General features: G+C 41.2%; 1 protein-coding gene across 1 annotated transcript in view; it reads right to left on the bottom strand.

The window, feature by feature from the left end:
• C11H14orf39 (chromosome 11 C14orf39 homolog) overlaps window positions 1-22,703 on the bottom strand; it is a 54,921-nt gene that overhangs the window by 24,638 nt on the left and 7,580 nt on the right. The window contains exons 2-4 of the mRNA XM_044271245.1: window positions 19,001-19,086; window positions 2,421-2,544; window positions 1,505-1,594 (exon numbers count right to left, since the gene is read on the bottom strand). Coding sequence (XP_044127180.1) covers window positions 1,505-1,594; window positions 2,421-2,544; window positions 19,001-19,086 — 300 coding nt within the window. The remainder of the gene's footprint in view (window positions 1-1,504; window positions 1,595-2,420; window positions 2,545-19,000; window positions 19,087-22,703) is intronic.

Raw genomic sequence — 22,703 nt, 5'->3', positions numbered from 1 at the left:
GAATTGACTGTAATATGGAAAGCATAAAATGTATAGGTCATAATTTCACTTACCTCATAATGTGAGGTCAACCAACTGATTAACACTCAGATTTACTAACACTAGATAATAGTAAAAGATTATAAACCTAAGTCTTAAACTGTGCTAGATTTTTTTGTACTGTCTAGTCCTTTGCCACCTAGTTTTTTTTGTTTAAATGGGTTTACCAGATGTTTAATATTTAATATCTGATTGATGACCTATCCTTAGCCAATCAACTGTTTTATGAGGCTGCGGAGTTCCGGTATATGCCTCAACCTCTTTCTAGGCCAGTGACATCACATTCATTGGTCGCATGGTGTATCTCAGTCCTATTCAAGTGACAGCCACTAGCCAATGGACAGCACTGTGCTTGGTAAGCTGTGAGGAGGTAAGCACCACCAATCAGGTAAGGATGACCTATCCTGAGGATAGGTCATCAATATTTAATCCCTGAAAAAACGCCATTCATTTTTTTCCAAAAGAATGGGCAAACAATGTCATATTTCAGCCATGCCCCCTCCAGCCCCTTGTTGGGATACATGAAGAAAATGCCTGTCAGTTAATAAATGTGGTGCAAGGTATGGGCCAAAATTTTGGTGCATATTCAGTAGTAAATCTTCCCCAGTATAAGCATTTGTTTGAAGCTGTTTGAATGTAAAACAATATGCTTTGTTCCGACCAGGTTTGTGGATTATTATATTTATTATATATATACTGTATATCTTGTATACAACTATTTACATCAACGTGGTCTGCATGCTAGATGACCTGCAGGGGGACCTGAACACAGGCGTCATTGTCTTGCATGGGCCAGGGAGCATCTACGCTGGATGAGGGACCAGTAGGCTTCAGTGTTCTTCACTGATGAAAGTCGATTCACTCTGAGCAAAAAATGAAGCAGCCTGCACTTTCTCCAGACCTGAATCCCAATGAAAACCTATGGGATCAGCTGAGTTGCCGTGTAGTGGCTTGTAACTCTGTACCCCAGAACCTCAATGACCTGAGGGCCGCCGTTCAAGAAGACTGGGATGCAATGCCTCAGCAGACAATAAGGCGACTTGTGAACAGCATGAGACATCGTTATCAAGCTGTCATTGATGCTCAAGGCCACATGACAAGTTTTTGACAGGGACATTTTTTATGGGGTTATACCAACCACTGGTGTTGGCTTTTGTTTCAATCAATTGTTTAATAGGAGGAAATCACCATTGCATGCTTCTACTTAAATGCCCTACTTTCATGATATAATTTCACTGGAGGGTGAACTTTTTACGTTTTCCATAAATTTCACCCGAAAGCCAAATATACCTAACTTTTTGTGAGTAGTTTGTATAGATATTTTTTTTTATGGGAGTCAATGGCAGACATATGCAACTGGTTAGGCATACAGCTGTATACATCTGCGGTGGATCATACTATTGTCCACCCATATATAACCCACGACTGTGGTGTGAACCTACGCTAATATATTTAAGCTTCATACTTATCACTTTCAGATGTATTTATTGCATTTTCCAACTGGATTTGAAGTAATTCTTCTTCTCTTTCTAATGCTGCAGACATTGATATGCACCTGAGACAATAAGACACAAAGAAAGAAATTATCATGAAGGTAATGTTTGAAGTCACTTGCATGCGTTGACATGTTTTGGAGCAAATTTATTAAAATTATAAATTTGGTGCATCTTTAAAACTAATTCAGTTTTTCTATATTTTTTTTAAAACGTTGCAGTGATAAATCTGAAATGAAATTAATTAAGATAGCTAACCAAGCTCACTTTCCCCCCTACTTTGCAAAACTGTAGTGACAGGTGTAAAACTGTAAAAAAGTTGCAAAATTTTTGCGCGGGTAAGCCCAAAATAATTGCAAAGCCCTATTTTGTGACTTTTTGAAGCCTGAATTCTGGAGTGTAGGGTGTGATACATTCTTTCTATTTTTCCGTAGAATTTCTTTGGGTACTCTGGTTTTCTTCAATATTCAGAAAACATTCTGATAAGTTAAAGGGATGGTACTGATAGAATAAAAGGTATGGTGTACTTTGGAAAACCCATTATCTTAATGAGCTTGGCCAACAGCTATTACTTTCATCTTCCCCATACATATGCAAAGTGTTTTCAATTGAAAAAGTGGAGTAAGCTGCTGACTGGAATTTCTCTCTCCTGAAAATCAGGTGTTGAAATTTAACATGTCCTCAATCCTTCTTCTCCTGACAGATGAGTTAAGAGGTCCCAATGCTCATAAGATTTTCGCTTGATCCCACCGAAATCGGAAGGTTCAGCTGACTTTTTTCTTATTAGTATGGAGCCATTTACAGTAGCAAGTGCAGCTCGGGAGCACAAACTGCTGATCTACCATAAATACAATGCAGACTAAGTTAAAAATATTTGTGTATACTTACGTGACAAGGCTATCACTGTTTCTATTATATTTTTGTAAATCCAAAATAATTTTATCACTTAAGCTTATATCCTTTTTTAAGGCCAGAATATGTTGTTTTTCATGCATAATTTTAGCATCATAGCCTGTAAAAAAACAAAAATACCATGATAAAACTGAAGAATGGAAGCATAGCATCTATACCTAATTCCTTTATAGGGTATAGGGATTTTAATAAAAAAAAGTCAGGCTCAACGGCACCCACTTTACTTGAATTCTATGTTGGAAAAAGTGGAACATGTGCTTTAGAAATATGACAGACGTTATGAACACCATATTTATCCATGTACACCAGACAACTGGCATAAATACAATGATAAAACTTCCAATATATCTTTATGTCTGCTTATTCTCTCATACAATGTATTATGAAACCGTCTGCTTGAAGCCCCCACTAGGGGATTTTGTTGGATTGCAATTATAAAGGTAGGGTCACATCTGTGGCAACAAAATCCAGTACTCTATTGCAGCAGAGGAACAGACTACTGGAGTTTAACGTATCTTGCATAACCAGATACTGCCAAATACCGCTGGACCCCCATTGGGATCCATGGGGATCTGGCAGCCTTCCGGTATAAATGCATCGGTACTTGTCCAGCCGAAAGCTGGCATTAATGCCAGAAAGCTACCAGATATCCATCAAACCCCATTATAGTCAAAGGGGATCTATAGGTTTGTGGCAGTTTCCAGTACAGTAAACTTTGGTAGTCTGTTTCTGTGCAGGAACAGACTACCAAAGTTTGTTGCCACAGCTGTGAACCTACCCTAAGGGCTGTTTTACACTGGCTGATGGTCAGCCAGATCATCACTAACGATTGTTAATAGGAACATTGGTTAGCGATTATTTGGCTGTGTAATACTGTCGCTGAATACCTGAACAAAGAGCAAACACTCGTTTATCGAGCATGCTTAAAAATCATCGTTTGCCTCCTGCAGATCGTGCTGTCTAATCACGATCTGCTTCTGGCAAACGAGTCAGTATGGGGATCAGCGATGGCATTAGCTCCCACACTCCAAAGACATACTGATAGGGAATTTATATTATGAGCCCCATTGGGGACAGCTGGATGCTAATGCCTGTAAAGCGATGAAAATAGCAGCGCTATATGAGCGCATAAAATAAATAAATTAGCAATCGCTCCTCCCCATACTGTGGAGAAGATTGCTGCATGTAATGGTATTAATCCAAAGTTTTCAATAAAGCTACTTTGGATGTAGCATCTGAAGCTCACTTCACTTATCACTAGTTTTTATCTGCTATATATAGGAAGTGGTCCCTCAAGTTACAATAGTCTCAGGTTACATCATAATTTTATGTTATTAACATACAACGGTGTTTCCTGTGACATGGTAACTTGCAACTACATTTAATATGCAATGCCACTGCACTAGCGGTGCGCTCCCATTCACTACTATGGGAAGAGTACTTAGTGGTGGCCGGATCCGCGGAAACCCGGGGTCCTCCGGCTATCACCTTTGCCTCTCAGTGTAGGTGCGGGTCTCAGAAGTGGAACCTGCACCTATGAGATAATGGGGGCATATCCTAGCATTATGCCCCCATTGTCTAAGATGGTAATACCCCTTTTACAATATGTTTTCTTATTTTGAGTTGATATTTTTGAGGCTTTGGAATGAATTACTATTGGTCTCAAGTTATATTGCTCCCAGAGTCAAGTAGTTATGTAACTGGCCAGCAAACACAGGTGCCCTCCTGTTTCCTGAATTCAACTGTATTGCAGTCCTGAGGCAATTCAGTAGGAGGACAGAATATGGCAGCTGGCACTGGCCACCACAAAGGGGCAGCTTCTCAGTATTTCATTTGTGCTGCTGGGGCATTATTTTGTGCTGCACTATGGTTTTTGATGCTGCTGGGGCAGTTTATTGTGTTGCACTGAGGTATTTGGCTCTGCTGGGGTGGTATTTTGTGCCACAAAATAATATTGTTGGCCCTGCCTTCTGTCAATTTGGACCCCCCTACAACATGGGGGACACTTTTATTTTTTATTTTTTTTCCTCCAGGGCCAGTCCGCCCCTGGTGTTCTGGCTGTGTGGCTGCAGAGGGGGAGCCTATTCTAGGACTTTTCCTTAGGCTATAGTCGAGCTATAGCCACGATCTTGGTATTGTCTTAAAGCTAACAACCTAAGCTTTAAAACAAGTGTTACAGGGAAATCCTCCCTCTAATACAAAGCATTCAGGCACATAAAGTAATTAATACAACTCCTATCCCTTGCAGACACTTGGCGTTTCGCGCATCCGTCCGACAAAGACTTCACTCTCCATTCCATCCCACACAACTCATATCATAGGATCGACTAGCTTTTCCTTCACCAGACATCACTAAATAAAATACAATCAGTTAACATCAGATCCAGTGTTCACTCAGATCACTTCCCAGTTGAATTAGTTCTAGAGTTATCAGAACACAGACCTTCTAAATCCCCATGGCGACTCTATGAAACTCTACTATCTATACCAGATATGCACACAAAAATTCTGTAATCCATTGAGTGCTTTTTCCAACATAACTCAAACACTGAAGTCTCTACCCCCATGGTATGGGAGGCACATAAGGCAACGATAGGGGGTGAGCTAATTTTATTAGGTACATGTTTGAAAAAACAAAGAGACCCGAAAATACAGAACCTACAACTAGGGATTAGTAAATTAGAGAAACTTCATAAACAGTCTCTAGCCACTTCTCATCTACAGCAATTCACTTTTGCACGGCAGTAGTTACGGGACATTCTAAATAAAAATCTCGCTAAAGTGTTTATGTCCGTAAAGCACTCTTTTTACGCCCACGGGTATAAAGCCTCAAAACTGATGATGTCCTTAATTAAGAGACGAAAGCCTCGTACACATATATCTGAAATACAGGACACAAGAAGGTTCCTTGGTGTCCAGCCCAGTTCTATACTTCCCTCTATCAGATCAGGCCGTCAGACACAAACACACAGGTGCAAGGAAAAACTAAGTCGGCTACTACAGACTTCCTATCAAAACTGTCTCTCCCCACTCTCTCGCTAACCTCCCATGCTGACTTACTAAAACCATTCTCTTTAGATGAGATCACGTCCAGCCCTGTCGAAGTGCCCGAAAGGTAAAGCCCCAGGCCCGGACGTTTTCCCCTGCTCATATTACAGAACTTTTCTCCTCGGCCCTCCTCCCCAGACTGACGGAAACGTTTAACGCCTACCTTTCAGTCACCCGTATCCCAAAACAATCGTTAGAAGCTTATATCACGCTGATTCAAAAAGAAGGGAAAGACCCTACAAACTGTGTCAGTTACAGGCTGATTTCCCTGCTAAATACAGGACCTGAAACTATATGCAAGTCTGTTAGCGGGCAGATTGCGTCCTTTGGTGCCAAAGCTAATTTCCAGTGATCATGTAGGGTTTGTGGCGGGCAGAGAAGGAAAGGACAACACAATGAGAATACTATCCTTGTTGCAGATAGCCTCCCAGAAGAAACTATCTTTGGCTCTATTAGGAACGGATGCCGAAAAAGCCTTCGACAGGGTGGACTGGACATACATGCGGCAAGTATTAAATCACTTCGAGATCCCCCTCCCCTTCATAGAGGCAATTTTTGCCATGTATGAATCTCCAACAGCCAGACTTCGCATCAACAATTCCTTAGCAGTCCTCATTTCAGATCAGTAATGGAATGAGGCAAGGCTGCCCTCTTTCCCCAATTTTCTTTGTACTCTCACTAGAGCCCCTGTTACAAAACATAAGAGAACACCCAGACATAGAAGGTTTCACAAGTGGGAAAACCTCCCATAACTGTAGCGGCATAAGCATAGACGACATTCTGATAATAATAACCAATCCTATAAAAGCCTTCCCTGCACTCCAATTCATATTTGAGAAATATGGGGAAATACCCAACTTAAAATAAATGCTTCCAAATCAGAGGCTCTGGGAATGAACATTAGCGCTAGGGAGCAAGAGTTTTTACAATCAAACTACCCCTTTCAATGGCCAACATCTCATATCACCTACTTAGGCCTCAAATTAAGCTCAACATGGAAGGATTTATATACACTTATTTATGCCCCCATCCTCAACACATTTCAGATGACATTGGATTCGTGGTCATTGCCTTTCCTTTCTTGGATGGGCAGGAAAAACTTCATCAAAGCAATTCTTTACCTGGGGGGCGGAGCCAAACCTGCTGATCAGGACGGAGGGCTAAGAGCGAGCTCTGTCCTCTTCAACCCGAGCTTCTAGCAGCTAAAAGCTGCTTCTAGCTTCTAGCTGCTTCTAGCTAAAGATGGGCAAAGTCGGAGGGATCTTTCCAAAGAACCCCCAAGAACACCCAGACCGAAAAAGGAACCAAGCAGAGACGGACAGATTCTTGAAAAAGAGGCAGACTGTCTCTCCAGCATGCTGTGAAAAGATGGCCCCGCTGTTATACAATCGAGACTCAGATGAAGATGTCTGTGCGTCTACAGTGGGAGAGGAAGAACAGGAACTGGACTGTAGCACACTTACAAACGCTTTCTTCAAAGCTACGCTATCACAAGCTTTGGCCCCGTTAGTACAAGGAAATCAAAGAGCTCCGGCAGGACATAAGAGAAATGGGACACCGCTTAGAGAAATGAGAAAAAAAACCAAGATCAAGTGGTGGCCCACAACACTGCTATTGTCCACACCATAGAAGATCAGATCTCCTCTCTCAACATGGCGTTATTGAAGATCAAGAGAATAGGAGCCGACGCAGAAACAAATCATAATAAAAGGCTTACCGGAATCCATACTTCATGAGGACCTGGAGTCGGTATTGCTGAGCTTATGCACCGACCTCTTGGGTACGGATAGAGCACAATCTATAATAATCGAAAGGATACATCGGGATCTCCGACCCACCCCAAAATCAGAAGAGCCACTGAGAAATGTAGTCTGTGGCCTTTTAAACTACAAAGACACGGCAGCCATCTTGAAGGCCTCCCGCGCTCAGAAGGATCTAAGATATGACGGCACAACTATTCAAATCTTTTAAGATGTGGACCTCTCTACCTTACTGAAACGCTGCATACTCAGGCCCTCACAGACCACCTAAAGCAACGGAAAATATTATATAGGTGGCTTTTCCCATTCGGTATTACCTTTGCGGTTGAGGGCCGCCGTTGTGCGATCCGCACACCACGTGACCTCCCATTGGCTTGGGAAATACTATAGATACAGCCGTTGCAGCTTGAGTCTTGGATGCCGGTGAAGAACACCACCTCCTCACTTCCAAACTCCCAGCGTCCATGACATGGGTTATTACCCAGCGCAAAGCCCTAAACAGTAAGGGACGACTTATCTGAAAGGGATACAGTCTACCAGTTGCATACCTTATTTGAACCACATTTTAACTGGTTCGCCTGCTCCGCTGGGCTCTAATTTTCTGTAAAGGTTGGCCCTGTTTGCCACATACCAGCGTTTAAGTTCCAACACGCGAAATTGTGCACATTACCACATTAACTTTTTTCGGTGTTCCACTATCCCACCACAGTCCCTTACCTGACTCTTACTTTAGTAATCTGCTTAGTAGTTGGATAACCCGGGATAAAGTATCCAGATCAAGACCATCAGAGGACTCTCTCCACCAGATGAAGAAATCCAGAAGAACACCAGCAGTACCACTAAGATGGGTTCAACTTATTTAAATGTGGACTTCATCCACCCACTGATGCATCATGTTCTAGGAACATTTAGCATAGTGTCTTTTTCCTCTTTCTCTCTTTTCTCCCTCAGCTAAATCTCCACTTGGTTTCCTCCGATTGAATATGCGTCGGCTCCGCCACTCTATAGTAACTAATACACTCTTATGTTGGCGCTTCCCACACGCTGTCATGTACCTCCCTCGAATCATTGAACCTCCTATCTTATTTCTTTTTTCTCTTTCTTAATTTAGATCTCACTCAGTTTGTCCAAGCTTTTCCCTGACCTACAACTGATTAATTGACTGGCTTATATAACATTCAGTATTGCTTAAGTGTATTAACATAGGCTCGGGTGTGAGGGACCGGGTTAGGATACTTACACACCCACTCCACCCCCGCCCCATCCCTTTTCCTCTTTTACCCTGAGGATAGTTCCGTGCGGAGACCTCTCACTCATTCCAACCTGCTGTTTTGAGTGGCTATGTCTGACAGGTTTCCGATATGTAGTACCTACACAGGTTTTTTTAGTTCATGTATTCACATATGTTTTGCTTTTAAGTGGCTATGGATATTCCCCCAGGATGAGAATGCAATCGTGACCTTGATCCTCTCATGGCCTCTGTAAGAACGACCACCTTCAACGTCCGGGGTCTAAATACCCCCCCAAAAAAGATCGCAAGTACACACTCTCCTCAAGAAAGATAAGTGTGATATTTGTTTCTTACAGGAGACTCACTTCAAGAGGGATAAGTTGCCTAGGCTACCCCAAATTCACTACACTCAATGGTTTCACTGTACGTATCAGAAAGCCTCTAGGGGTGTCAGCATTGCCATCAGTAAGCACATCCCCTTCACTCATATATTAACCCAACAATACCCAGAGGGGAGATTTCTTTTTGTTAAAGGGAAGATAGGACAAGTCATGGTATCATTAGCGAGTTTATATGCCCCAAATTCCCGCCAACACAAATTGATAAAATCCACTCTCTCTAAATTTTATGATTTCTCCGAAGGGATAAAAATTATAGGTGGTGATCTAAACATGGCGTTTCACCCGGCCATGGATACCTCCACAGGCACCTCGTCACAATCACAAAAATCACTAGGTAACATACAAAAAACCCTGCGAGACAACAATCTAGTTGACTCCTGGAGAACCCTAAACACTAACTACAAGGACTTTCACGTATTACTCGGCAATACATCCTTCCTATCGAAGAATAGACTTCATCTTGATTTCGGAAGCACACATAGGCATACTACATAATTAGCACATAGGCCCAATAACAGTCTCTGACCATGCCCCAGTAACTACCACACTTTCTCTTACTAACCTTACACGCTAAAGTGTGGCAATGGCATCTAAACGAAACTCTACTGGACTCATACAAAAATCTGTCTGACATCACAAGAAAATGATCCCAGTATTTTCTAGACAACAACCCAGCAGATACTTCCCAGACCATAGTCTGGCAAGCACATAAAGCCTTCAAAGGAGGCGAATTTATAGCTTTACGGGCTAAACTTAAAAAAAGAAAGGCAAAGAAGCTAAATCACCTCCTTAGACAAATCTCAGTCATAGAAACCACCCAGAAAAAATCAGTTCTCGCCTCAGCTCAGTCCGAGCGCCTTTCATTAGAAGACAGCTCAGAGAGCTTTTAAACATCAAATGCGCCAAAAATTACCACTATACTATGTTCAAACAATATATGCATGGGGACAAGGGGAACAAATTAATGATACATTTAATCAAAAAAAAGAAAGGATGCGCAACATATAGCAGCTATCAAAACGAGCTCTGGCTCGCTAGCCTTTGCCACAAAAATGATGGCAGATGAGTTCTGCTCTTACTATACCACCCTATATAATCTAGACGCTAACCATGGCTCCTCTTCCACGGAGTCTCAAAATCCCGAACAAATAGACCTCATAGATGCCTGTCTAAATAAGCTCTCTCTCCCGAAAATATCGCCTGAAGATTGTACCTTGCTACAAACACCCATATCTGTAGAAGAAATGTACAGGGTCATTAAATCCATGCCTTTGGGTAAACTCCCAGACTGGATGGCCTTTCAGCTGGATACTACAAGAAATTACTCCCAGTGTTAATCCCGCAACTTACTAATTGGTGTCAAGCTTTAGCTAGAGGTAAAACTCCCCCTAGACAGGTTCTGGAGGCAACCATTTCTATTATTCACAAAGAGGGTAAAGACCCCACGGAATGCAGCAATTACAGACCCATTTCACTACTTAATCTAGACTTAAAAATCTAGGCCTGTAGTGATTAGTGACTGTTGTACCACCGAGTATTATGACACTCTTTACTTGTATGATTATGACCTGTCATTCATGCTAGATTAGTGGATGGGGAGCTTACCTGATTCCCAATTATTAAATGTGACTTTGGTCAACTGTGGCATTGTCAGTTCGGCCTCAACCTTACACTCACATGTATCTCGACTTATGTACTGGTATTATGTCATTATGCATGCTGAACCTGCCTGCCATTATGTGCCTTTCTCAGGTCGTGTAGTCTTCTCCATTCTGTATTTCTAATATGTAAATGCTGGATCATGGATGTACTGTTCACGTTTCTGTTAACGTTTTTACAGTATGATATGCACCTTATCTTTACTTTGTATATTGAAGATAATCTTAAATAAAGATTTGTTAAAAAAATAAATCTAGGCCAAGTTACTGGCTTTCCGCCTTAATCGCATCATCCCCAAAATAATTCACCCAGATCAAGCAGGATTTGTGGTGGGCAGAGAAGGCAATCACCATTCCTGCAGGCTTATCAATGTTGTCATTTGGGCCAAAACAAGGGGAATACCTCTGGTCCTTCTTGGAACTGACGCCGCAAAGGCATTTGATAGAGTTGATTGGTTATATATGAAACTGAACACTGACCAGATTTGGCCTCCCAGATACAGTCGTACAAGCTATCATGTCTTTGTACTATCGGCCTAGCGCTAGAGTGAGGGTAAATGGCATCCTGTCCAAACCCTTTAACATCACAAACGGGACGCGCCAGGGCTGCCCCTTATCCCCTACTTTGTTCATACTAGTAATGGAAACATTGCTACAAGCATTTCGAGAAAACTGCCGCATCAAGGTAATTGACCATTAACAAGACAGAACACAAATGAGCGCTGCCTTTGCAGACGATCTCCTGCTGCTCACCACAAATCCTGCACAAGCCTTCCCGCATATCTTAGACCTATTCTCCACATTTTCTAAATTCAAGATCAACTATTCGAAATCAGAAGCTATGGGCATATCGTTACCGACTAGAACTAACTCCATCAAGATTGCTTACCTGTTTAAATGGAACTCAGATTCCCTACCTTATCTGGGAATCTCCCTCACGTCAGACCCACAAAAACTGTACAGTGCTAATTATACTCCCCTACTACAAAACATCAAAAGCCAATTGCTCTCCTTGACCCTACCCTGGGTTTCATGGCTAGGTAGGAAAAATCTGCTCCAAACGTATGTAATGCCTAAACTACTTTACCTGTTACAGATGGTCCCCGTCCCACTCTCAAACAGGTTCTTCAAGCAGATCAGGACCATATTTATATCATTCTTATGGAAAAACAAAAAAACAAGAATTACATATGACAGGCTGATTAAAAGCCGAAAACATGGAGGATTTGGCCTGCCTGATTTAGCGACATATTATAAGGCTATTCAGCTAAAGAGATGGCTGCAACTCTGCACCCCGAACTATAAAACTATAAGCTCAAATATAGAGCTAGCCTTTATGTCTGACAGACAAATTGCAGCTCTTTGGGGACTTAATGACACTGCTGACAACCGGCCTAGCGAGGGGACCCTTCTTAACTTTCCTGCTCAATTCACACAGAAACTCCCCTATTGTCAGCCCCACCCAGATCCCTATCGGCAGATTATATCCCCTATATACTGAACAGAGCCACATCCACGGCACCTCCCTTTTGTAAACTTCTTAAAAATTTGATTATCCATTCAATCCTGACAACAAAAGGATCCCAAGACTCGCCCATTTCAGCTAGCTATCAAGTCATAGGGACAGGCAACTTTCTGGCTAAAGCCGAACTTGAACGCTCCTGCAAAGCACTAATCACTAAATTTACCCCAGCCCAAGATCCTACATGGTTTGAAAGATTGGCACTGGGCCCAGCTACCCCGAAGCATCTTATCTCCATTCTCAATAAGGCTTTACATTCTCCATCAGAACAAAGCACACCTGCCTATCTTAGAGCTTGGGAGAGGGATTTAACAATCACTTTTTCAGCACCAGATGTAGCAAGTATCCACAAAAAATTGCATGGCTTCTCTAGGTGTGTAAAAGTCCAAGAGCATTCCTATAAAACCATGACGCATTAGTATAACGACCCCAGTAAACTTCATAGGATGGGATTGAGGAGCTCTAACCTATGTTGGAGATGCAAACAACATGAAGGGACCCTGGGACACATAATGTGGTCTTGTCCCAACATCCGCACCTTCTGGGACCAAGTAGAACAAACAATTAAAAAGATTTGTAAGTCTAGAATCCAGCTCGCACTGTCATCGGTCCTGTTGTGACTACCCTCCCCCACCTGGAAACCGTCAATGTCAGACTTACCAACAATTTTGGTTCAGGCAGCAAGGCTACTGATTCCAATGCACTGGCTCCAAGCAGAACCTCCCACCTTGGAGCATTAGTTCTCTAGGGTTGACCAGATATGTCTGATGGAGGAATTGGAGAGCTGGGCAGATAGGTCACATTCCAAATACACCTCTTTGTGGCAGCCTTGGAAAATGTTCCGCAACCAAAAAGCTTCATAAACACAAATACGCACGCCAGATAATACACCCAAATGTCAGCTTGTTTCAGTTCTGTGCCTCCGGACATGAGGGGATCAAATGCAAAGAGGCTTCCATGCCAGAAACCGTTTGCTGCTCACTCTTTTTTCTATTTATCCTGGTATCCCTGGGAAATCCATTTTCATGCCACAAGTTTACCTAAGTTGAATGTTCTGAATGTTAAATCTATGTACATTTTGCAGTGACCAGTTGAAGGGTCACCCGACACTTGCTGCCTTCCGCTCCCCTCCTCACCTTCCCATACCCCTCACTGTCTCCCCCTTCCCTCCCCAATTTCTTCCTTCTCCCCTTCTCCCTTCCCATTCCCCCCCCACCCCTTTTCGTGAGAAGGTCTAAAACTTCTGAGTTATTGAATGCTCATGTTATTGTTGCTTATTCACTCTGTATGAACTGTACATTTCAATATGGTCTACTAAAAACTCTTAATAATAAAAAGAGATTTGTTAAAAAAAAAAAGGAATTCTTCTACCTAAATTACTCTATTTGCACCAAACCCTCCCTATTCCTCTACCACTCGCTTTCTTTTCTTCTATCCAGAAAATTACAAATAGGTATCTTTGGAAGTGTAAGAGACCTTGCATTAGTCACTCACTTTTCACCCAGCAAAAATCATGCGGTGGCATGGCTCTCCCTGATTGGCGGCTTTATTATGAAGCTGTACGAACATCCCACTGCCTGCATTGATCTTGGGAAAAGATGACTCACAAACAATCCACAATACACTAAATCTAGTCACCAAATCAACACTAAAAGTCTGTCTCCCACTCAAAGAAAGGCTCAGCCCAGCTCTCGCTCCACTAATGTCAATTGCGGACATACCGGAATTATACCAATCGAAATATATAAACACACCACTAAAGACAACAGACTTAAAACAAATACCAATAGTCTGATATTTAGACAAAGAAGAGAAGGCTGACCCATTAGATGCCACCTCCTTACACTCGTTGCAGAAAGCACACATTAGATCTTTAATACGGAACTACCTGAAGAACTCAAATCTGGGAAGAGACCTCACACCATTTGAAAAATTAATGGCAACCTTACATTCCCCAAATCACTTACTTTTACAGACATATAACCTTTTACAACAGCTCAAATACCCTCTTGACAGAGGATATACCCAGGATTGGGGCAGAGATTTAGACACAAAATGGTCAGAATCAGACATTTAGCAAATGTATTGCTCTTCACATGGCGTTTCCAGATGTACCTGGCTACAAGAGAACTTATTCAAAATTCTCACTAGACGGTACCTTACCCCGGTACGGTACAGATACCTGCTGGAAATGCTCCCAGTCCAAGGGCACCTATTTTCAAATGTGGTGGACCTGCCCACTTCTACAGTTGTTTTGGTCAGAAGTTCTGAGCTCAATCAAAACAATATGTTTTTTTGAACATTAGATTTCAAGAGATATCACTTAGGAAAAGGAAACTTGTTCTTTACCTAACCTCGGCTCCCTCACTCACACAATGGCTACAGAAGGTAGATCACATATACCATATGGAGGAGTTATCTGCATGGGAAACCAGGACGCATTTCAAGTCCCAAAATATTTGGACAGACTGGATAACATTCCGGAAGACAAACACTTTTCTCAACAAGATTTCCAAAACTATCTCACCTACAGACACCACAGCTAGTCATTAAATGTGACTACATATGCCCATCGCACCTCTACCCCCCCCCCACTCTGTTATTTGCACCAGTTGGAGGTATTTTAACCTCAGTTAATAGCAGGTTGGTCAATTACTTTTTGCAGTAATTAATGGTATAAATAACTAGTCCTCAAGAGGATTCTGTGAGCTCTCACTCAGAACACAATTGAGTACTATACCATGTATGTTTACTATTGTTCGATGAATTGTACCATCTGTCATATCTATCTTCATGACAAAACTTAAAAAGATCATTGAAAAGAAAACAAGTATTACAGTAGCTCCCATAAAACTGGAGAAAAAGCCATTAGATACAGGTCCCAGTGAGAGCTGCATAAACCTGCAGCTCTCACTCCCAACCCGATTTCTAAAGGGTGTATCTTAGATTTTATGGCAGATAGCACAGTGATCATAGTCTTGTTTTAAATTCAGACCAAGATTGTGATTCTCGCTCAATAGTAGCCTGAAATATTAAAGGATAAAGCAGCCATCCTCCTTCAGCCCGCTGGTGATCTCAGCCAGTGTGGAGGGGGAGAGGGGGGACAGTAGGGAACATGCCAACAAGTTGCACAGAGGAAGATTATCCCCAGAGGGAGGGAAACATACACTGCTGTACATGTTATCAATTCCCCTTCCCCCTTTCGTCCCATACAAAATTCAAGGTTTTAAACAGCTTAGCAGGCCCAATAGTAGAAATGCCTATTCTTGTCCGCAAAACAGACACATTATTTGCGGGATGGACATATAGATGCAGACAGCACACAGATGACATGAGTTTGCTGTCCGAATTTTTTGCGGTCCCAATAGAAGCGAATGGGTCTGCATGTGATCCACCAAAAATGTGTATCGGACGCGGAACAAAAATACGGTTGTGTGATTGAGGCCTAATTCTGCCTGTAGGGATAATGATAATAGCAACTCAACGGTTATCTAGAAATTATTACCTGTTATTAGGCCTAGTGACTGGTGTGAAAATTGCAGGATTACTGTATTTTCACTTTATAAGACACCAAAAAGTGTGGTGGTGGGGGGGAATATCAGTGCGTCTTATAAAGCGAATACTAATGAGCACTTCCATTATGGCATGTGTTGGCATTAACTGAAGTTAGGAATCTTTTTGGGCTGAATATAATCTAAATCGACCCTTTTTGCTGTGTCCAGCAGGTTTGAGTAAATGCGATGTAAATAAATAATTTATATGGAGAGACTGGGGATGGATACTCTCAGCCTTTGTCTTGTTCTCATTTGATCTTTTAGCATTATTTTGCATCCTTGACTGGAGACTGCTTGCTTTTGCCTTCAGCTATATCACAGACTGGTGGATGCCTCAATACCATGTGCCCATTTCATAATTCTGTAACATCATCCACCTTTTATCAAAGTTAGCAGACAAGTGTTGGGCCCCGTGATACGTGTAAGCCGTTAATGCTTTCATTCTTTCAGCTAAGGCTGAAATCCTAGAAGTTAAAGCAGAACTATGATTTAAATATGTAGAAATAGCAGGGGTGGATTGAAAACTTAAAGGGGTTGTCTCACATCAGCAAATGCCATTTATCATGTAGAAAAAGTTAATACAAAGCACTTAATAATGTATTGTGATTGTCCATATTGCCTCCTTTGCTGGCTGGATTAATTTTTCCATCACATTATGCACTGCTCATTTCCATGGTTATGACCACCCTGCAGTTCAGCATTGGTGGTTGTACTTGTAAACTATAGAAAAAAGTGCTGGACTGTGCGAACTCCCGTGGTCCCAGCCACCAGAGAGGCCAGACCATGGAAACAAACAGTGTATAATGCGATGGAAAAATTAATCTAGCCAGCAAAAGAAGCAATATTGACAATCATAATACATGCCATTTACTGAAGTGAGACAACCCGTTTAAGCAGGCCCTGGAAAAAAAATAAATAAAAGAAGCTCATGTTGTAGGCAGATCTAAATTGACAGAAGGAGAAGCCTAATACAATTAGGCCGGACCAAAGCAAGTACAGAATACTGCATCAGCAGAACCAAATACCACAGTGCATCAGAAAATACCTCCCCAGAAGCTGCTCCTCTGTGGTGGCCAGTGTCAGCTGCCATGTTCTGTTCTCCTCTTTCTTTTCCAGTTGTCTCTAATTAAAATATGGAGGAGGAGTCTGAGGAGGTGAGATGCAGGTCAGAGCATCTCAGAACTGCCTATTGCGCACATCACTATATACCTATTACATCTAGTGATGTCTCCTCTGGTTGTAATAGTTCTCTTTCCCTATCTTCTCAATTCGACTCAGACCGCCATGAAGACTTCTTTTAGCCATGTCTTGTCTGCAGAGTTTTCTGCACAGACCTCTTAGATTCTTCACTTTTCCATCATTCTACCCTCCTTCTCAACACAAATTTCTCATCCTGGTGCCTCAACAGTGTCATTCTACTGCTACTCCCAATACTCTGCCTGCAGTGCTCCCCAATGCCCACAAATATTATACTTCGTAAAAAATAATGTAATACTGATAGTCCCTCTGAAAATATTACTACCATACAAAACAATTGTGCCAAACAAGTGTTCTCAATAGTTATGATGCTCCCTTAAAGTGTCTCCAGTAGTAACATACTCCTCTGTAAAGATGTAAAGTCCCCCGTGATGCTCCTAATAGTCATAAAGGCCTGCTATAGTGCCCCCAGTAGTAATAATGCCCCCTACAGTAGCCCCCAAGTGACCGAGGAAAGTAAATAAAAAAATAAAGTACTCACCTGTCCTGTTCCTTGCTGCCACTGTGGTGCAGGCCACAGCCCTCTTCTGGCCTGCGGCCTGAGGTGTCTTTGTCCTTGCACAATGATGTCATTGGGCCACCTGCAAAGCTCATAAACTACCTCATAGGTTTTAGTGGCCTATGAGGTTAAAGGACAGGACCATAGGCTCTTATGCCCCTCCACAATATTCAACTATATCGCTGTCTTAAGGTGAAGTGAATTCAGGAGGGTTGCCACATATGAACATAGTAAAATGAATCAAAATATGCCTCATATGAATGTCCATTTTGATGTCCACACAATGTAATCAAGTAGACCACCAATTTTTATATCCTGCCAGCTGCTTTATGTGAGGGTGATATTTAAAGGTCAGTGAGTTGATTTATTTGATTTTAATTTCACAATATTTCTGAGCATGAAGGAGCAAAATACTTAGCACCAAGGAGATGAGAGAAAAACTTTTCCAAAGCCTTTCATCCATATGGTATATACATCATCCAGATAAATAGTGTCAGAGAAAAAACCAACCTATACATATAACCACCTACTCTACACAGGGGCCTCCTGACTGACACCCATCAGATGTCAGTGGAGAGAAGGTTCTGGCAGTTGGATTTCAACATGCCGATGCTTTTGTTCTTACAGTAGATAAGCCACCACTAGAGGTCTGGCAGTGTTTCACTCCACTCTCCACACTCAGGACACATGCATGCTTTCCTGAGCCGAGTGTCCATGTATTTTGGATTAGGGGGGTCGGGAGTGAGAGCTGTCAGCTGTGTGAGTTTTTGGCCATTGTCAATTAATTTTGAATGGCTAGTGTCAGGGGTGCACCTAGCCTTTCTGCTGCCTGAGGCGAAAACTGAAATAATGCGCCCCCCCCCCCCCCCCACCAAATTCTTACCCTAACCCCTTCCCTTCAGCTCTACAGTTAAAGGCATACTTGGAAAACATTTCATATAGTGCTAAAGCGCATACTAATAATATTTAGCGCCACATCCAGTGAAGTCTCCTGTGATTAGACGTTAGACGTTCCTATTGCTTATCTTCTCCATTCATACCACACCGCCATGATGATTTCTTCTGTCCTGAGAACAGCGATACAGTTGAATATGCAGAGATGAACGCTTCCACAATGAAAGCACTCATTGCACAAGGCATATCTGCTGCTCCCCCCATTTGGTCTTACTTGGTGCTGCCTGAGCCAATCACCTCACGTAGCCTCATTGGCGGTGCACCCCTGGCTAGTGTAAGCCTTCCAGTCCACCCAAGGAATATTTACGTCTGCTTATTACTTACTGGATAATTTTCTGATATCTTTTTTGCAATGGTCGTAGTAAAGAACCAAATAAAGCAGATTATTTACGTGGTGGGTTTGCCGATTACACCAGTATTGTATGTTATACTGTTATGCTTTATTCACACAATTGGTGTTTGGTCAGTGATTTCCATCAGTGATTTTGAACCAAAACCAGGTGCAGGTCTAAACACAGAACAGGAGCAGATCTTTCCATTATACCTGGTCTCAGTGTAGCCTCCACTCCTGGATGTGGCTCACAATAACTGATGGAAATCACTGACCAAAACACTGAAGTGTGAATGAGGCTTAAAATTGTTTTTTTTATAGTACATCTTGATTCAACTTACGTTGGATGAGTTCTTTGCTATTTCTCTTATTCTGAGATTCTTGCTCATTCTGAAAGACTAAAGATGCTATTAGTATAGTCATAGAGCTGATGAAGGAATAAAGATGTGCACGGGCTTCAAATATCATACATACCTAGCTCTAGCAGTATCTTATCAAAACTACTAAAGTCCATTTCACTCATTTTGAATACTCAGCGGACAAAACTAAGCATTAAATGACATCGAGAAACCTGCAAAGATGAGAAAACAAACATGAAAAAGTCAACCAGTAACAGAGAAAGCTGTGTGAAATATAAATTTGCATGGCTTTCCATTGAAGAATGAAATACTATCATAATTGTGCAGTGCATTGCTAAGGTAAAATGCACCAAAGGGGTCGTTTTGGAAACCTCCAGTCATTAATGCCTACCATAACGGTTAGTATCAACATTTACCTTGTTCGGAGTAACTCAGGCATTAAATAACATCAACTGCTGATTCATAAAAGAATTGTCCATGCTGTGGACAAATCCCTTAGCTATGTGCTTAAAGGAAAAATCTTACAGTTTACCCAATGAACCAAAATAATTGGTCTAAAATCGCAAATTTAGAGGAGTATTTCCAAACCAGTACATCACACAATACTGCAGAAGACTACGTTATATTCACTAGGGTCTCATTTACACAGTGCGGCTAGGATTGGATCTACAAAGAGGTAGGTAAAACATGCAATACATGGAAAAATGAATCAATCCAGCAAAGCAGGCAATAGGGACAATCACAATACATTAGTAAGTGCCTTGTATTAACTTTCTCTACATGATAAATAACATTTGCCAAAGTGAGACAACTCTTTGAAAGGGCATCTGTCAGCAGAACCGTACCTATGACACCTGACTGACCTGTTACATGTGCGCTTGGCAGCTGAAGACATCTGTGTTGGTCCTATGTTTATATGTGCCGGCATTGCTGAGAAAAATGATGTTTTATTATATGCAAATGAGCCTCTAGGAGCAATGGGGGTGTTGCCATTACACATAGAGGCTTCACTCTCTCTGCAACTGCCATGCCCTCTGCACTTTGACAGTACCAGGCAGTGAAAACATCATTATGCCTGCCCTGTCGATCAAAGGAGAAAGGGTGCTGCAGTTGCGGAGAGAGTGGAGCATCTAGCTGTAATGACAACACCCACATTGCTCCTAGAGGCTAATTTGCATATATTAAAGCTTTATTTTTCTCAGCATTCAACATAGGACCAAAACAGATGCCTTCAGCTGCCAAGCGCACATGTAACAGGTCAGCCAGTGTCATAGGTACAAATCTGCCGACAGATGCCCTTTAAAATCCAATCCAAGTTTTGGCTTACAAATGTGTGCAAAATGGCACCTAATCTGAAAGCACTGCCTCATTCTCCTCTTTGCTCTGCTTGTCAGGGAATATTATCTTGAATACAGCTGATAAGATCCTCAAATGAATCTCTGTGGGAATGGAGTTCATGAGAAGACATGAAGTACAGAGAGGAGGTGGGGTTGTGGATAATAAGCAGCAGAACTTGTATGCAGTCTATGTTGCCACAGTCCATACTTCATGTCTCCTCATGAACTCCATTCCTACAAAGATTCAGTGGGAGATCTTATCAGCTATATTCAGGATCATAATCAATGACAAGCAGAGCAGAGAGGAGGATAAGGCAGCTCTTTAGCTCAGTGTTGTGAAGTAACTTGTCCTCTGACGCATTGGCGTCAAATGCACCATTATTAGTAAATGTGAACCATTAACTTTTTCTGCCACTTGGTGAAAGCCATGAAGAACAACAGCAGATCTGACTAGGCGTGATTGTGAGCCTGTTGTTAACCCCCTCAGGACCCTGCCATTTTTCACTTTTAGGACCATGGCATTTTTTGCAAATCTGACATTTGTCACTTTATGTGGTGATAACTTTAAAACGCTTTTACTTATCCAGGCCATTCTGAGATTGTTTTCTCGTCAATATATTGTACTTCATGACAGTGGTAAATTTGAGTCTAAATATTTCATTTTTATCTATAAAAAAATACCAAAAATACCAAATTTACCAAAAATTTTAAACATTAGCAATTTTAAAATTTTTAATTTATCTGCTTTTAAAACAGATAGTGATACCTCCTAAAATAGTTATTACTGTACATTTCCCATATGCCTACTTCATGTTTGGATAATTTTGTAAATTACATTTTCTTTTTTTGGGAAGTTAGAAGGCTTAGAAGTTTAGAATCAAATCTTAAAGATTTTAAGAAAATTTCCAAAACCCAATTTTTAAGGACCAGTTCAGGTCTGAAGTCACTTTGTGGGGCTTACATAATAGAAACCACTCATAAATCTCACCATTTTAGAAACTACACCCCTCAAGCTATTTAAAACTGATTTTACAAACTTTGTTAACCCTTTAGGTGTTCCACAAGAATTAAAGAAAAATGTAGATGAAGTTTCAGAATTTCACTTTTTTGGCAGATTTTCAATTTTAATCCAAAGCAAGGGTTAACAGCCAAACAAAATTCAGTATTTATTACCCCGATTCTGTAGTTTACAGAAACATACGATATGTGGTCGTAAACTGCTGTACGGGCACACGGCAGGGCGCAGAAGGAAAGGAACGCCATATGGTTTTTGGAAGGCAGATTTTACTGGGATAATTTTAAGTTGCCATGTCACATTTGAATACCCCCTAATGCACCCCTAGAGTAGAAACTCCAAAAAAGTTCCCTTATTTTGGAAACTACGAGATAAGGTGGCAGTTTTATTGGTACTATTTTTAGGGTACATATGATTTTTAGTTGCTCTATATTACACTATTTGTGAGGCAAGGTAACAAAAAATAGCTGTTTTGGCACTATTTACATTTTTTGGTTAGATCATGTGCTATTTTTATAGAGCAGGTTGTTACGGATGTGACAATACCAAATATGACTACTTTTTGGGGTTGTTTGTTTCAGTTTTACATAATAAAGCATTTTTGAAAAAAAATATTTTTTTACTTTCTCCATGTTCTGAAAGCCATAGTTTTTTGTTTTTTCGGTGACTGTATCATGTAGCGGTACCCATCTGCGGAAGCCACCTTGACACCTGGTAGGTGGGCCCAACAACACGTTTAATCAAAAATGTGCGCAAAGAGCTTCTCTTTTTTCATTTATAGTAGGTATAATACCACTTTAATTTAGAATGATCTTCATTTCTCAGTTCTATTGTTTGCATGTAAAATGTTGTGCATCCATGCTTTTATTAGTTCTCTGTCTCATATAAGGGCTCATTTTTTTCAGAATAAGATGACGGTTTGATTGGTATGATTTTGGGGTGCGTATGACTTTTTGATCGCTTGGTATTACACTTTTTGTGATGTAAGGTGACAAAAAATTGCTTTTTTTACACAGTTTTTTTATTAGGGTTAGTTCATGTGATATTTTTATACAGCAAGTTCTTACGGACGCGATGATACCTAATATGTATACTTTTTTATTTTATTAAAGTTTTACACAATAACAGCATTTTTGATGCGATGATACCTAATATGTATACTTTTTTATTTTATTAAAGTTTTACACAATAACAGCATTTTTGAAACAAAAAAAAAATCATGTTTTAGTGTATCCGTATTCTGAGAGCCATAGTTTTTAGTTTTTTTGGGGGGCTATTGTGTTAGGTAGGGTCTCATTTTTTGCGGGATGAGTTGACGGTTTGATTGGTACTA

Source organism: Bufo gargarizans, chromosome 11 (genome assembly GCF_014858855.1).
Source record: "Bufo gargarizans isolate SCDJY-AF-19 chromosome 11, ASM1485885v1, whole genome shotgun sequence".
In the NCBI taxonomy this organism is placed as follows: Eukaryota; Metazoa; Chordata; class Amphibia; order Anura; family Bufonidae; genus Bufo; species Bufo gargarizans.
This window is presented reverse-complemented; position numbering and strand designations above follow the sequence as displayed.